This window comes from Gouania willdenowi, chromosome 6, assembly GCF_900634775.1.
Source record: "Gouania willdenowi chromosome 6, fGouWil2.1, whole genome shotgun sequence".
Taxonomy (NCBI): domain Eukaryota; kingdom Metazoa; phylum Chordata; class Actinopteri; order Blenniiformes; family Gobiesocidae; genus Gouania; species Gouania willdenowi.
The window spans coordinates 26,449,287-26,467,469 of NC_041049.1; the positions used below are offsets into that span (position 1 = coordinate 26,449,287).

The window sequence follows — 18,183 nt, forward strand, 5'->3', positions numbered from 1 at the left end:
GTCTGACACCAGAGTAAAGTCGGATGTACAGTCCCCTATATACTTGAAATTGTTCCCTCAAGAAACAAAGATGAGATTAATCCTTTAAATCTAATCTATATATTGTGTTGGTAATGCAGATAATTTAACTGATATAATGAAGTACACTTCAGCTCAGACTCCCTCAGTCTCTAACATGCTCTCCATTGCATTCATCTCAACATTCATGTAGTCGACTGAAAATAATGTGTGAGAACCTGCCTGGAATAGTACACATTGAAGATGGACAAACTGCTGGCGCATGGGAATCAGCATTTCAGTGTTCCCGGCAATAATCCCTGTAGAAGAACTGGAGCAATCCCAGTACAATGGTTCTTCTTACGGCTCAAAAGCAGGTCCGGGGAACAGCTTTCTCTGCATTTCACTATGTCCTTAGATAAATAATCCAGTTCCAGCTGCTGAGGGATAATCTCAGACAGTTGATCAATACAGAAGACAAAAGTTGTGGATGTGAATCGCAATGAACAGGAAGTTGGAAAGATGTCTGGCGTAAAGCACACGTTGCTTGTGTGCAAAGGGAGAATGCACACATTAAGTTTAATAAAGTCTTTGACGACTGATGATAGAAGTCAATGACAAACATGAAGCATTTAAAGAGAGTCTCCACTCTTTTTAGAAATCTTTTTGTTTATGTTCCTGTTGTTCTTGATAGAAGATTAGAAGTTTCTACGCATGTTGACTCTCAGGATCACTGCCTCAGACACATGGTGGTGCCTTTGCGAGCGATTTCATTAAATGCCGACCAAAGTTCAACAAACATGATTATTATTATTATTAATATAATAATAATAATAATAATAATAATAATAATTGCCGGGGATTGGCACGGCAGACCCCTGCCGACCCTGTGAGACAGAGTAAGTGGGTTTGAAAATGGATGGATAATATAATAATAATAATGCATCAATTTTATATAGCGCTTTTTTGGACACTCAAAGTCGCTTTACAGAAATAAGGGATTATTCTTTCACTCCACACTTAGTCATTGTATTGACATGACATATTCTAGCAATGACTTACTGTATATGGTGTAATGTTATATGTTGTAATGTGCTCCATATTAGTAGCAGTTAGCAGAAGCATTCCAGTGTGAAACATAGGTATAAAGTAGGAATCACACCAGTGGAGTATCCATGTTTAATATGAATACAAGGCTTGTAAATACGTTATTTCTCACTGCAGTAGCTCTACACTTCTGTACAAAACAATTTATCATGGTATGACTGTGCCTATCAAACCTGTCGTTTTCATATGCTGGAAGGACAAACTGGTCTGGTTGTTTGTGAGGCAAGATACTCAACATAGCATCTGGTGTAAGCGTTCGCTCACCTCGCAAGTTACCAGCAGCTCATTTTGAAGCCTTGAAACTTGTTTGCTGTAATGATAGTGTACAGTTGTGCTGGAGATGGACAACATATAAATCAACATGGAAACCACTCTGGTAAATGGAAGGGGTGGGGCAGAAAACGAAAAGGGGGTCTGGAGAAGATAGAGGGCAGGGGAGATGTGAGTGGATGGCCCTGATGGTGATACTGGATTGATTTGTTGAGAAAAGGGAAAGAAAGTTGGTTCAGTCATCTCTGTGTGGATCTATCGATCTTGAAACTGGAATCTAAATGCTTGGCATTGGGGCCGAATATATTAGTCAGTTGAATGACTACACATACCTCACAGGTTGTTCACATAATAAATTCCATCCTTATTAGAACAGTTGATACCTGCCCGTGTACACTCATCGGTGGTGCTGCTGGGTAGAGGTAGTTATTCCTTTTTTGGGGGCAGTGGTTAGAGAGATAAACGTGAGACTGGGACGGTCACATCCATCTCATGGAGTTGAAGTCGGTAAAAGTCCTTCTGTACCATCTGAACACGCCATGGCTCATTTAGCAAGACCATCAATTCTCACTGTTCACCCCCAGGGATAGGATGAATGTAGAGGATTACAGTGGTCACGATCCTATACTACTATTCAGTTACTGTATAAACTGCTTTATGTTTTGTCTGTTCACTCTTCCTCTCCGTAGTCTCCTCTAATGACCCGGTGCCTTCTCACCTCTTACGTCGTTTTCCACCATCATTTTACCTTCACACCAATGCTAATGACCTTCTGGAGCCACTCCCCCTGCACCACCTTTACCATCGTCACCATTCTGCCTGGATTACTACCAATCCGCCCGAGTCTCGGCCTCGCTCACTCATCACCAGCCGGCGAGTCCTCAATACACCGTCTCGGTCGCATCATGATGTGAGGTTGGAGCATGCTGCCGTGTCCCCCTCACACCTCGTTACCATGGTGAGTAAACTGCTCTTTGATTGGTTAAAATGTACTTGTATTTTACCTTCAACTGCTGAAGCTGTTTTATCATTTGTAGCAGAAACACACATGAAACAGTTTGTGTGAAGATCAGCAATTCAACTTTACAAAATACTGAAGTTGACATAATGTCTGGATTTTAGGAATACTGTGTTAAAGTGAAATATGAATATTTGTAGGAGTGTGTTGAGGTACAAATGCATACATAGATGAAAGACCTCTTTAAAATAGTGATTGAAAATGATCAAAATGCTAGAGTCTGGTTAGGTAGAATGGTAAAAACTGGTCTTAAAAACATCCCGTTCCTACGTGTGCTCTCTACATTTCATAACCGTTAATTAAACAGTTAAGATCTGAAATGAGGATTGAGGAGGGGCATCTCGGTGGCTACTGCTCTGATTAGGCTTTACACCAATCTGATTGGCTATATCGGATCGGCCAAGAAAATCAGCAGTCCGTATCAGTCATCGGCTAAGGCTAATGGAAAAAAAATCGGTATCGACATCAGCCCTAAAAAACCCATATCGGTCTATTCTTAGTTTAGGTCTCAAAAAATGGTACCATTTAATTTTCCGTGAATCTGTATCAGGTAGTAGAGAAGGAATTTGGTCGGTACCTAAAAAAACTAAACTAAACTAAATTCATATGATCGGATCGGTGATCGTTTTTTTTAAACTCACTAATCGGTGATCTGCCCAAAAATCCTGATTGTGTAAAGCCTAGCTTTGATGCTCCTCAACCAACCGTATGTGGTTATTGGCAACCTTATGCCATATATTATGTCCTACTATTACAAGCTGGCTGAGAAATCTTACATTTAAAACCTTATTGTATCTTTTATTTACCCTCTTCCTGCTGTAAATGCATACCAGCCCACATCGCTCCCTGGTCCAGAAACTTCAATTTATTACGGTATTAACTTATGACTTCTGCATTCATCTTTGCCCCACACGGACACCGTCCTGCATACGAGGCATGATGCATCCGTCCTGTGTGCTGTACGTGAATCACTTTTCCCACATATTCTGAAGCTTGTTTTTAAATATTCAGTTCACGGAGATGTTGCGCCTACAGTGGCTGTGGGAGTTTAGTCATACCGCTGCAGGGATGATTGTCAGTAATGCACAGTTCAGCCTCTGACAGCCACTTTCACTGGACAAATGTGTGCGACTTGCTGAAAAATCCACATATTGACCACTTGGCTGCATCCTCAACTTTAAATGAGGAAAAGCAACCTTAAAGGGGACATATCATGCTAAATCCACTTTTTTAGCCCTTAAATGCATTTTGTTGTATATTTAGATTGTTTAGAAGTACAGAAAAGTTCAAATTAGTCTCTTCAGGTGCTCCGTTGATATCTTTACATTCTGTTTTGGTCATATTTTGCAATCTGTTTTGATTTTTCTATTCTCTATTACGTTTTTTTAACTATTACATCACAGTATTTGCAGCGGAACTGCCAAATTAGGACATTTTGACACTTTGAGCAATCCGCCATTTTTATTTCTCGCTTTTATTTTGTAGTCAAAGCTCAAGGATGCCGAAGTTACGAGAGGATAAGTCAAAATGTTCGGTTCTTGGATGTAGTAACCCACACGCTTCATTACACCGTCTCTCAGCATCAGAACCTTTTCGAAGTGCCTGGTTGAGTTTTATTTTTTATAGAAATGTACCCACATCTGTGGGTAAGGTCATTTTTGTGTGCGCGAAGCACTTCAAGGATGACTGCTTGGCCAGTATAAAGAAGGATTTGCCGAAAGACTTTGTCTGATTGAGGGTTCAATTCCTTCTATCTTTGGAGACAACGAACAGAGCACTTCGGTAAGCTGTAAATAACGCTAAAAAGTGTGATAAGACGCCCCTGTCATTGTTTTGTTAGCATTAGCAGTTGCACGGTCTTCATATGTTAGCACTGTGTGCTCGTTTTAGATCCTTGATGATATGGCCTACGTGGTTTAATTTAAGTCTAAAGTTTTCATTAGTCATTTCATTTTGACTGTATTAAAATGCATTTCGTGATGTTAGCTTGGCGCTAGCGTTATCTCGGTGCTTGTGTTAGCTCACTTTTAGGGTTTGCAGGTTCATCTTCATTTTCATCTCGCTCCGCCGGGTCCGACTCTGGCTCGAACATGTAAGGCTGGATGGACAAGTCTTCCTTTGTTGACATTTTGTAAATAACGTGTAAATAAAAGTTTCTTCTGCGCCCGCTAAATAATCATATCTCTTCTATCAAATTACAAAAAATGGCCGAACAGGGGTGGAGTTGAACAGCGAGTGTCACCTCTGCAAACTGGAGAGGGGGCGGGGTATGACAGTGTCTCATTTGCATTTAAAGAGACCGCACCACAAAACGAGTTGCTCTCAGAAGCACATCAGAAAAGGGGTAAAAAAAAGGGGCCTGTTGGATCTATAATAATGAGGAATTCAGACCAAGCATTGCAGTTCTGCTTTATATTAGACCACAACTGTATGATTTATATGTAAAAAGGAAGGATTAAAGGCATGATATGTCCCCTTTAACAGCCAGAACATACAGTACTTGCCAAACCTTGACATAATGGTATCAAACTCATTCTGGTTCAGGTAAAATTTCAGACTAGTGTGATTTCAAGAGGGCTAGACCCTTTTGAAGTCATTTATACCTTCTTTTTTTATACACTCATTTTTTATTTATTCATGTAAATTATTCCAATTACAGTACACAAAGTATCTGGAAAGCATTTTAGTCAAAAACCCCGGTTTCAAAACATTTGACTAAATAGTATTTGTTTTTTTGTCGTCTACAATTTCAGGCCATACACCAGAGTGGATGGTCTTTGATTGTACTAAAGGTGAACTCTGTAACAACACTATTAACAATCCCAGGCTTGACAATAATGTTGTCTGCTTGCCACTGGCAGGTTAAAGGTGTAGTCTGGCATGTGATCATTATCCCTAATGTGTCTGACCTGGCAAGTCGGAAGAAAATGAGCTCATTAATCACCAAGTGCTTTTGGCAGTAAATGAGAGATCTGGCATTTCTAGAACGGACATTGTATTAAAAGTTATAAATCACCCCACTTTTTTCCATTTAAATGTGTAGAGGCGGACTGTAGGGCAGAACTGAAACATGGATTTTTACCCGTTGAAGTAGAGGTGATAGAAAGATGATCTTAGCAGCTGGATTACAGCTGCTGATGAATTTGTAAGGCATTGAGGAGGACCGGGCATTTATAGACGCTTGCAGAAATTTTAGAGAATATTCTGAAACCATAGGCATGATCTGATTGGGTGTTACAATTGACGATCGGTATCTTCACTGTGGAACAGAATGTACACAATTAAACATGTTATAATTACAGATAAGTGAGTGATTATTTCTTTAATAAGTATTTCCATCAGTGATATATAGCTCGTTTATCTAAACCAAAGCTTAAATGTCATGTGGTAAATAGATTGTATACACTACTTCTCCTATATGATAATTGACCTTTAAGAGTTCATGAATAGCCCTGCAATAACTAAAGGATGATACCTGATTGGGTTCTGCTTGTGTTCTGTTACCTCAGTGACACAACAATTCACTGACTCAGAGAAAGCACAAGAAAGCAGATTAACAACTGAGTTTACTTCAGCAATACAGTGGAACACAACATGTTACCAGTTACTTTCTCAACAGATTCCATTGCAGAATGTAATCATGTTTAATGGACCTTCTTAAAGAATATTAGTGGAAGTATGTGTGCATTTTTTCCTCCCCTGCCTGCCTTATAGGAGTGTGACGGATATCTCGATACAGCTATATTTTTTTCGCACGATCCGGATAAAATTTATGCCTTTTTATATAGACATTATTAAAGGGGCAAATGGTGGAAATGGAAAAATAATATGGGAAAATTTAAATAAACTCTTGGTTCGTAACAATGATGATCATCTCAGGAATCTGCACTTCCAAGTAAATGGTACCACTGACTGATGATTTGGACAAAATTATCAATATGTTTAACACATTTTCATTGGCTCAATTGAAGAATTGACGAGGCAATCAGTAAATGTCCTGAACCCATCCATCCATCCATCCATCTTCTCCTCCCTCTTAGTAGCGTTTCCCCGGGTCGCGGGGGCAAGCATCCTCAGTAGGGAGGGCCAGACTTCCCTCTCCCCGGCCACTTCCTCCAGCTCTTCCGGGGGGACCCCGAGACGTTCCCAGGCCAGCCGAGAGACATAGTCTCTCCAGCGTGTCCTGGGTCTTCCCCGGGGCCTCCTTCCGGAGGGACGTGCCCTGAACGCCTCACTAGGGAGGCGTTCAGGGGCATCCTAATTAGGTGCCCGAGCCACCTCATCTGGCTCTTCTCGATGCGGAGGAGCAGCGACTCTACTTTGAGCCCCTCCCGAATGACTGAGCTTCTCACCCTATCTCTAAGGGAGAGCCCAGCCACCCTACGGAGGAAACTCATTTCGGCCGCTTGTACCCGTGATCTTGTTCTTTCGGTCATGACCCAAAGTTCATGACCATAGGTGAGGGTTGGAACGTAGACCGACCTGTAAATAGAGAGCTTCGCTTTTTGGCTCAGCTCCCTTTTTACAATGACGGACTGGTGCAGACTCCGCATCACTGCAGACGCCGCACCAATCCGCCTGTCGATCTCTCGCTCCATCCTTCCCTCACTCGTGAACAAGACCCCGAGGTACTTAAACCCCCACCTGGGGCAGAACCTCATCTCCAACCCGGAGAAGGCACTCCACCTTTTTCCGGTCGAGAACCATGGACTCGGATTTGGAGGTGCTGATTCTCATTCCGGCCGCTTCACACTCGGCTGGCGAACCGATCCAGTGAGAGTTGAAGGTCACGGTATGTTGGAGCCAACAGGACCACATCATCTGCAAAAAGCAGTGATGCATACTGAGGCCCCCAACCGGACCCCCTCAACGCCCTGACTGACTGCGCCTAGAAATTCTGTCCATAAAAGTTATGAAAGAATCGGTGACAAAGGGCAGCCCTGGCGGAGTCCAACCCTCACCGGAAACGATTTCGACTTACTGCCAGACTCTGACTCCGGTCTATACAGGGAACGAACAGCTCCTATCAGGAGAGGTTCGATTACCCCATACTCCCGGAGGACCCCCCAACAGGAATCCCCGAGGGAACACGGTCAAATGCCTTTTCCAGGTCCACAAAACACATGTGGACTGGTTTGGGCGAATTCCCATGACCCCTCAAGGACCCTGCTGAGGGTGTGTAGAGCGGGTCCACAGTTCCCCGGCCAGGACGAAAAACCACATGTGCTCCTCCTGAATCCGAGGTTCAACTATCCGGCGGACCCTCCCTTCCAGTACCCCTGATAGAACCTTACCGGGGAGGCTGAGAAGTGTGATCCCTCTATAATTGGAACACACCCCTCCGGTCCCCCTTCTTAAAAAGGGGGACCACCACCCCTGTCTGCCAATCCAGAGGCACTGCCCCCGATGTCCACGGCGATGTTTGCAGAGTCGTGTCAGCCATGACAGCCCCACCAACAGTCCAGGGCCTTGAGGAACTCCGGGCGGATCTCATTCCACCCCTGGAGCCCTGCCACCGAGGAGCTTTTTAACCACCTCGGCAAACCTCAGCCCCAAGAGATAGGAGAGCCCACTCTCGGGTCCTGGGCCCTGCTTCCTGATTGGAAAGGCGTGGTCGGTGGGATTGAGGCTTCGAAGTATTCCCCCCACCGATCCACAACGTCTCGAGTCGAAGTCAGCAGCGCACCATCCGCACCATACATAGTGTTGACGGTGCACTGCTTCCCCCTCCTGAGACGCCGGATAGGGTCCAGAATCTCTTCGAAGCCGTCCGGAAGTCGTTCTCCATGGCCTCACCAAACTCCTCCCATGTCCGGGCTTTTGCCTCGGCGACCGCCGTGGCTGCACTTCGCTTGGCCCGTCGGTACCTGTCCTGCCTCCGGAGTCCCACAGGCCAAAAAGGCCCGGTAGGACTCCTTCTTCAGCTTGACGGCATCCCTCACCCCCGGTGTCCACCAACGGTTCGGGTATTGCCGCCACGACAGGCACCGACTACCTTGCGACCACAGCACCGATCAGCCGCCTCAGCAACAGAGGCACGGAACATGGCCCACTCGGACTCAATGTCCCCCGCCTCCTCCGAGACATGGTTGAAGTTTCCCGGAGGTGGGAGTTGAAGCTCCTTCTGACGGGAGGACTCTGCCAGGCGTTCCCAGCAGACCCTCACTATACGTTTGGGTGTTGCCAGGTCTAACCGGCATCCTCCCCCGCCATCGGAGCCAACTCACAACCAGGTGGTGATCAGTTGACAGCTCCGCCCCTCTCTTTACCCGAGTGTCCAAGGACATGCGGCCGCAAGTCCGATGACACGACTACGAAGTCGATCATCGAACTGCGGCCTAGGGTGTCCTGGGTGCCAAGTGCACATCTGGACACCCTTATGCTTGAACATGGTGTTTGTTATGGACAATCTGTGACGAGCACAGAAGTACAACAACAAAACACCGCTCGGGTTCGATCAGGGGGGCCGTTCCTCCCAATCACGCCCCTCCAGGTCTCACTGTCGCTGCCAACGTGAGCGTTGAAGTCCCCCAGCAGAACGAGGGAATCCCCAGAAGGAGCACTCTCAAGTACTCCTCTCTAAGGAATCCAAGAAGGGTGGATACTCCGAGCTGCTGTTTGGCCCATAGGCACAAACAACATTCAGGATCCGTCCCCCCACCGAGGCGGAGGGAGGCTACCCTCTCGTCTACCGGGGGTAAACTCCAACGTACAGGCACTAAGTCGGGGGGCAAGAAGTATAGCCACCCCCGGCCCGGCGCCTCTCACCATTGGCGACTCCAGAGTAGAAGAGGTCCAACCCCTATCGAGATAGGCTGGTTCCAGAGCCCTTGTTATGTGTCGAGGTGAGACCGATCTATATCTAGTCCGAACTTCTCCACCTCGCACACAAGCTCAGGCTCCTTCCCCGCCAGAGAGGTGACATTCCACGTCCCTAACGCTAGGTTTCTGTAGCCGGGGATCAGATCGCCAAGGCCCCCGCCCTGGACGACTGCCCGATCCACCACTGCAACCGGCACTTATATGATCCCTCCTGCGGGTGGGTGGGCCTACGGAGGGCGGGCCCACGTCGTCCTTTCGGGTCTGCCCGGGCCGGGGCCCGTGGGCAAAGCCCCGGCCACCAGGCGCTCGCACTCGAAGCCCCAACACGGGCCTGGCTCCAAGGTGGGGCCCCGGTAGCGCCAATCCGGGCGACGTGAACTGCCTTTGTTTTTTATTTATAACATATATGGCTATTGAACCGCTCTTAGTCGGACCCGTCACCTGGGACCTGTTTGCCTTGGGAGAACCCTACCAGGGGCATTAAGCCCCCGACAACATAGCTCCCCAGGATCATTCGGGTACTCAAAACCCCTCCACACCACGTTAAGGTGGCGGTTTCATGGAGGAGACATCCCATGTAATTCTATAGATGTCAGTAACCAATATTAGTCGACAAGAAATCTCTGTCCCTGAGAGGTCATTAAAAAATAATAGCAGCTCTGAAAAACTCAAAAGCAGAGACACATTGGCCTGACAAATCACTTTGTGAAGCTTCACAAAGAGGCACTTGCAAGGCCAATTACACATATGATAAATCAATCTATAAGTCAGGGAATAGTGCCATCGTCATGGAAGATTGCCAGAGTTACCCCAGTATGCAAGAGTGGTGACAAAACAAAACCAGAGAACTATTCTCCAATTAGTATATCACCCATTATTTAAAAAAAATTGCAGAGAAATGGGTTGCTGCGCAACAAACTTAATACCTAAATAATAGTCAGACCACACTTCACCCAATGCAGTTTGGGTTTAGGAAGCATCACTCTACAGAGACAGCCACTTGTTATTTTCTAGAAAATGTAAAACATATACTAGACCAAGGTGGTTATTTGGGTGCTGTGTTCCTTGACCTGAATCTAGCATTTGACACAATTAATCATACGTTGTAATTGCTAAATTAACCCATTTTAATTTCTCTACCAGTGTCCTCTGCTGGATAAAACTTATCTATCTGTCGGACAGAAAACAGAAAACAAGCAGCACAAATGGATAATTCACAATCTACCTTTCTTGCATGCACAGCTGGTGTCCACAAGGCTCAGTACTGGGACCAATTTTATTCAGTCTATATTGTCAGTAATTATCTACCTGATGTGGTTAAAGCAGTAAAGGTACAGTTATATGCTGATGACACCATTTTGTATGTTTCAGTTCAGCAAAACAAAATGTGAAGCCGCTGCAGTTCTTTCTGGTGCCATGGTGGACTCTTGTCTGCATACTCAAACACTAAAAAAACAGTCTGTATGTTTTTCTCTCGGCAGCAAAGCAGATGGTGAACAACCATCTGTGCTAGGTCAATGGTGAGAGATTAAATGTGGGAGAACAATTTAAATATCTTGGGGTAGTCTTTGATTCCAACTTGAATTTCAAGCAGCATGTTAAGAAAATTGAGCATATAATTAAGTTCAATCTGTCCAAATTTCAAACATATTAGGACCTTTTCTCACCTCAGAATCGGCAAAGGTCTATATGCATGCCATGATATTCAGCCACATAAACCTACTGTTATACTCTTGGTCTCATACCTCAGAGCTATCCTGAAGCCATTAAAGTCTCTCTTTAAGAGAACACTAAAAGTTCTGGACAAAAAGCCTTTACAGTATCATTATTGTAACACCTAGATGAGGCAAGCATCTATGAATACCTGATAACTGTCAAAATCCAGAATGTTTGTACTTTCTTAAGTTTTAAATAAAAATGCTCCCCCTCCCTTGATGGATTTTATAAATAAAAAAAATACAGTGAGTAAACACCAGAGCATTGACCAGAGGGGACTGCAATGTACAAAGGCACAGGACTAAATTTGGCCAAATGGTGGTCTATCAGAGGCATGCAGTCATGGAAAAGGCTACCAGCCCATGTCAGAAACTGTGAATTGCTATTCAGCATTGAAAACTACGCTGAAACAATGGTTGAACACTATGCCAGACATGCACTCTGTTAGATTATTCACTTTTTTCCCTTGGGCCTCAAGTCTTAATCTTAACCTATATGTAACTTGTTTATGGTCTACTTGTAATGTGTAATGTCCTGTGATTTATGTATTCTTTGTATCGTGTCTTGTTGAATGTCTACTGTACTAACCTGCCTTAGGACAACGGATGAAAATTAGCCATTGTGCTAACGCCGGCATATTTATGTTGTTGCTCTATGCTGACATGTTGATGAATATGTATTGTCCTAATTCTAATCAATAAATAAATAAAATAAATTACTGTACAGAGATTTATTTGGCTCTTAATTTTGGGTGATGCTGTAGTTTTCTGATTATTTCTGCTCTTTTCTGACAGTTAAATAACTGTGTTAACAGACAATGCAAATACCTCATCAATGCTACCAAATATATTGTCTTTGTGTTTTTTATCAGGGTTTAAAGCCTTATAACCACTCTCTTTGGATTCGAATACACAATTTGGTGGAATCTAATGACATAATTATGATAATATGACATATTCTTTATTTCTTCTTACACAAAAACAACATTTTAATTATTTATAACAGAGCTCTGCTGAGAATGATTGTCATGGATTGATATTATTTTTAACTACAGACTACATTTTAAATGAAGCGGCTAGAGGGTTGTGGTTTATTCAGGAGTGTAAGTGTGTGTATATACAGAGTAGCCCATTATTAGACCTAACATTATGACCGTGTGTGTGTGTGTGTGTGTTGTGTGTGTTGTGTGTGTGTGTGTGTGTGTGGTGTGTGTGGGTGTGTGTGTGTGTGTTGTGTGTGTGTGTGGTTGTGTGTGTGTGTGTGGTGTGGTGTGTGTGTGTGTGTGTGTGTGTGTGTGTGTGTGTGTGTGGTGTGTTGTGTGCACCTGAAATAGCTCTATGATCTAACAGGAAGTGCAGTGTCATAATGGCATTACCTGGCTTTAAGCCAATCAGTTGTCGGATAACCCTCTGCACTGTGCACCAATCACAGATGATGGATTAGGTAATTCAGGAAGTGAGCCATTCATTCACTGAAGACTGATGGACACTCAGGTTTATACGTTTGTGTTGTGTTGTTTACCCTGTGTTTGTGTACCCTGTTTGTTTGTTTAAACTGTTAGCATTATTTACACAGTGAATGCGTTGTTTACACTGTAACAATTTGTCTTGTTTACAATATTTTTTTTGTTATTGTTTGTATATGTGTAGACTAGCTGTTTTTGTTGGTGTCATTTTTATTGACGTGTGTTTCAATGATAAATGTTGAAACAAATTTTGATCTCACACACACACACACACACACACACACACACACACACACACACACACACACACACACGCACACACACACACACACACACACACACACACACACACACCCACACACGCCAAGGTTGGGGTCAGTTATAATCGTAATTGCGTAATTGATAATTATTTACAATTATGATGTAATTGCAATTTTAAAAAATCTGTTGCTGTCATCATTGTAATTGTAAATTGTAATTGAGTCCAGATAATTGACTTTATAAATAATTTGTCCCTTTTAATTTAACGCAAAACTTGGGAACCACGTTACAGTTCTGCGTACAGTTCTACACATATGTAGTTAACAACTATTAAAATATGTTTTATATCAAGCTTTCCCACATTTTACCATTAAAAAAAAATTAAAACTTATATTTTCATTGATTAGGGAGCCTAACAAGGAAACCAATAGATAGGAAAGAAATGAGATGATAGATACTTGTTTTTAGTGTATTTTACAGCTGATTTAGGACCTGTTATTATTAGAGATGCTAACAGAAAGCTAACACAAGAGGAAGGTTAACTTTCATTAGGTTATTTATTGTAATTTAACTTTAGTAATTGATACTGTAATTGTCATTGACTTTCTGAGGATAAAAAAATATTGCAAAAAATGCTGGTAACTGCAATCGTAATTGAATTGTAATTGAACATCGGTAATTGAAAACAAAATTGTAACTGAAAAATGTAGTTAACTCCAACCCTGCACACTGCTGCAGTTGATGTACTCATTGCACAACGTACCAAATCAGGTTTTTTTGTTGTTTGTCTCACCAGCTTCATTTTTGTAGTCCCGTATCTCTCATTCATTTTTATTTTCCTCCATCTTTGTAGTCTTGCGTCCTGAATTCCATCTTTGTAATCCTGAGTATATGGGTGAGTTTTCAGCTCACAAACATTGACATCAGCGTCTTTAATGAACGCACAGCAGAGACCTGGCTATAGTTAAACTGTCGGCCTGCCTTTTCTCACACTTGTTCTACTTTACAGTACCTGGCTGTGGACGTTCGGGGGCTGAGCGCCGGTCTTCTTCGTGGGTTTCGAGATGGGGTGGCGGCGGCGCTTGGCGTCTCTCCGTCACACGTTCATATCAACCAGCTGAATGTAAGTCAGTAACCTCACTTTGTCTTTTTATTGCTGTGACCTGATTGCTTTGACTCTATTCCTTTGGCAGAAGAAGAAGAACGGTGTTGAGCTCTTCGTGTCTTCTGATAGGCTGGGGGCCTCTGAGCCCCGCCCAGCTGAAGAAGTCATCCAATCGCTGAATGTCCGGGTCCTACATCGTCACCTGGGACACTTTGGCATCACCGAGGTCTCGACTGAGGTCAGTGTGTGAGGTCTTCACAGTGACAGCAGCTTGTTATAAAGAGCCCTGAGCACAAAGGATGAATAGAGGGGATTATATATATATATAAAGTATAGTGAAGCTAATAGCTAGCAATCGATCAACCTAGGTACCAGGGTTTGGGTCAATTATAGTTGTAATTGCGTAACTGATCATTAATTACAATTATAATTGTTATGGTAATTTTAAATATCTGTTGCTGTTGTAATCATTATGTAACTGTAATTGAGTTCAGATAAGTGACGTTGCAATTGTAATTGCCATGAAAATTCTATAGACATTGTCAATTAATTTAACGCAAAACTGGAGAACCATGTTACAGTTCTATGTACAGTTCTACACATATGTACAGTGTTTGGAATAATGGCATTTAAAAAAACAGTGTTAGGTAACAGGGTAATCTAACTAATTACTTTTTACACCGTTACAACGCCGTTAACGTTACTGAACGTTAAATGCGGTGCGTTACATGCATTGATTGAATAAACTGTTATCTGAAAGCACCCCTGGTTTCATACTCAGCTGTAGTGAGGAGGTGGGTTAAAAACAAGGTGAGCAATTATGATTGGCTAAGGTGGCGTCATGTTTCATGGTAGCCAATCAGAGCCAGTGTTTTTACACATGTGCCAGCACATACACCACACACACACACAACCACTACAGATTTGATCAAGCAGCAGAGATGGTGAGTGTGGAGCAGTCTGATGAAAAGTTCTCATTTTTAAGGTGACGATACAAACACTACTTTAAATTAATTGTGGTCAAAGGCAAGAACGTACATGTGAAGTGTTCATTATATCCAGGAGTGAAGACTTTGTCGACATCCGTTGTAAGCAACTCAAATTTAATGAAACATCTCATAACGACACACGCATCTAAAAAATCTGAATTCTTTGACGTATAGAAACTTTTTTTTTTAATAGTAACACAAATAGTTACTTTCCTTGGTAATGAGTTACTTTTATTATAGAGTAATTTAATGACTAACTCAGTTACTTTTTGGAACAAGTAGTAACTATAACTAATTAGTTTTTTAAAGTAACGTTCCCAACACTGCATATGTAGTTAACAATTATTAAAATATGTTTCATACCAAACTTTCTCATGTTTTACTATTTTAAAAAGGATAGAAATCAAGGGCTATAATGACACTAAAAAGGCTCAGACGCCCACACCAAAAATATTAAAAATGATATTTTCATTGATTAGGAAGCTTAACAAGGAAACCAATAGATAGGAAAGAAATTAGATGATTGATATTTGTTCGTAGTGTATAATTTATATATATATATATATATATAAAGCTGATTTAGGACCTGTTATCATAAGAGATGCTAACAGAAAGCTAACACAAGAGAAAAGTTAACTAAGTAATGAATTGTAATTTAACATGGATAATTAAAAACATAATTGTAAATGAAAAATGTAATTGACCCCAACCCTACTAGGTACCAAATATTAGCTTCACTAAACAAACTCACCATATTCCAGCAGCTTCTGTGCTGGAATGATGTCATATTTCACACTGATTTGAGCAATGAGAATAATCCACTGTCTGTATGTGTGTGTACAGAAAAACGTCCTGCAGGGGGAGCCAAAATATCACGGAGCCAGCAGTGAGGGTCTCTACGGCCTCGTCCTCTTCATCACCATTGTCAGCATTATCATCACCTGCATCTTGGTAAAACTCTATAGTTTAGATCCTTTTTTATCTCCATTTGATCTGTTAATATTTATTTATTCACATTTATATTGCGTTTTCAAGGACAAATAAAAAGCTTTTCGCTACTTTATTAATTTACTAAAGTTTGATGTGAAAATGGAAACAAAAGCCTTTGAAGAGCAAAGCCATCTTAGCACAGGGCTGCACTGCCCTTTGAATCATTGTATGACATAAATCTGCATCTTCTTTTTTGTTTAAAAATAAATCTCTTAGCACACTAAAGTACTTATATATAAGTATACACTGATTTACTGAAGTAAAAGTACTTGAGTATTCAGTTTTTAATCTGAGGGCCGGAGGCTCACATCTACTTTGGGCTTCACTGTAGGACTTTGAGTGAGTCCTGTAAACCTAACAGCTTCCAGGACTCTCTTGGAAAAAAAGGTTATTATTCTCAATGAGAACATCCTGATGAAAAACAAACTTTGTGGAAAAAACTGTTTTGATGTGCCAACCTTGGCATTGTAAAAAATAAATACTCAACATGTACTTAAATATACCTTAAAGTAGTTAATACTCAAATAATGTCACCTTCAAATAATGAGCCGTACACACACGAGCCAAACTAAGGAAAATATTCAACTTCAATAAATGACGATATGGAGAAGTTTATAGTGAGATAATACAAAATACCACAGCGAGGCAGCGGAATAAAAAACATTCACATGATTATAACTACTATGTTCATTTTACTGAGTTTATAACACAACTATAAAAAAGAGTGCTGTAAAAAATGATTAAATAATCAGAAAGTGCAATTACAAAATATGAGTGTCTAAAAACAACCTTCTTATATTGTTAGTTTGTAAAACTGAACTTTGACTGAGGATTCAAAAGAGAAGTCACAATAATAGCAAAAGGATTGTGTTGCTTTTTGCCTGCGTGCTATGGATAATGGGTTAGCAATAAAATGTTGCATCCTGGCCCACAAGTTGAGAACCTCTGTTGTTATGTATAAAGTATGGTCAATAAAGTTTGAAAATTTTTCAAAAATGAGACAATAACATTTTTCAAGGGACAATTATCAGCCCTAACCCTATTCCTAAGTAGCTAAATACGACCACAGCAGACTGTTTTCTGTCTTTATCATGACCTGAGGAGGTCTCCATCATGTATTGCTCCACCATGCATGGATCCACCTCTCATTTCAAATCGCGAGGTCCTTGTTGTTTTTGTATTAATACAATAATGAAATAGTATTAAAAGCAGCTTTTTATTTGTTAATGGTGGAGTAAACTATTCAGAGTTAAATCTCCTTACAGATGACCTTTGTAGCACTTTGAATTTGAATTTCTTTGAACTTCAGACAAACCTCAAATATATACCATATAAAGCATTTGAAAAGAATACAGTTAGGTTCAGAAAAAGCAACACATTTATTAAAGCTGATATCTGGAGTTTCTGTTTATGTATGATTCTTTTGAAATGCGAAAAAAAAAACCTAACTAGTCTTTTACTATGGTCTACTGCTGGTGGTCATTCATATACATTAATATATTTAAGTCACGCCTTCTTCCTATAGACCCCTTTAAAAATGCTAGAAAGCACCGACTTTGCCCAGCCAACAGGCTTCGACTTCCTGGAGCGAGCCACTGTCAATCAAAGTGAATGCGTGTGCACCGTCACAACAGCAAACAGGTATCACTAAGTAGCATAGCGTCATGGAGGAGCGCTCCGAAACTCCAGTTACCCATTAGAAAAGAAAAGTTCAGATACAAAACTTGTGGATAAACATCTTTGTGACCACAACAGATTTATTTCGGAGCTGCTTTTCAAAGGTCGAGGGACTTGCTGCTTTTAAAAGGATTTTGAACGGATTAGGATTTTGTCGACATTTCTAATGGACAGGTAATAAACATGTTTTGTAGTCATGCGACTTTGTTATGTTTTGCAATGCTCGTGCACAAACGAAGAGGCGTAGCTTCTGGTAGATTGGCAGAGGCAGAGGGAGGAAATAGAGCTGTTGAGGGCGGGACATCGAGACATTCTCTCAGAAACTCCGGATAGCGGCTGTAAAGTATGTACATGTTACGTTTCTTTGGGAGCTCATTTGATGCTTTACAATTTCTAGGTTTTGTATCGACTATCCGTGAAGGCTCACTCATGTGAGTGTCCACTGAAAGTTCCACCCCCTGGCATCCAGGGGACCACACCCTTCCTACCAGACTCCACCCAGAAATGGAGGAACGCAGAGGTCACTTACCGAAACAGTTACGATGCTCATGATAGATAAACCTGTTGTTCATTAACGACTTATCACCTGATTTAGGTTGTCTCCTCCGGAAGCATGGTTCAGGGTTTGGACACGCCCACTCCAAAGCAGCAGCCTACTATTGCCTGCCGCCGCCTTCCTCCTCCAGTCATCCCTCCAAGGTCAGTTTCTATTAGTTTAGTTGTTTGTTTGAATCTTTTGCTCAAATTCTGACGTGACAATTTGTAA

At 41.9% G+C, this 18,183-nt stretch overlaps 1 protein-coding gene across 2 annotated transcripts in view; it reads left to right on the plus strand.

The window, feature by feature from the left end:
* The window catches only part of ptprr (protein tyrosine phosphatase receptor type R), a 35,330-nt gene that overhangs the window by 1,059 nt on the left and 16,088 nt on the right, over positions 1-18,183 (plus strand). The window contains exons 2-7 of one of the 2 annotated variants that reach the window (XM_028451364.1): positions 2,064-2,332; positions 13,666-13,779; positions 13,850-13,999; positions 15,594-15,701; positions 17,815-17,937; positions 18,013-18,116. In XM_028451364.1, the coding sequence (XP_028307165.1) occupies positions 2,064-2,332; positions 13,666-13,779; positions 13,850-13,999; positions 15,594-15,701; positions 17,815-17,937; positions 18,013-18,116 (868 nt within the window). The remainder of the gene's footprint in view (positions 1-2,063; positions 2,333-13,665; positions 13,780-13,849; positions 14,000-15,593; positions 15,702-17,814; positions 17,938-18,012; positions 18,117-18,183) is intronic. The other variant, XM_028451365.1, reaches the window with a different exon arrangement.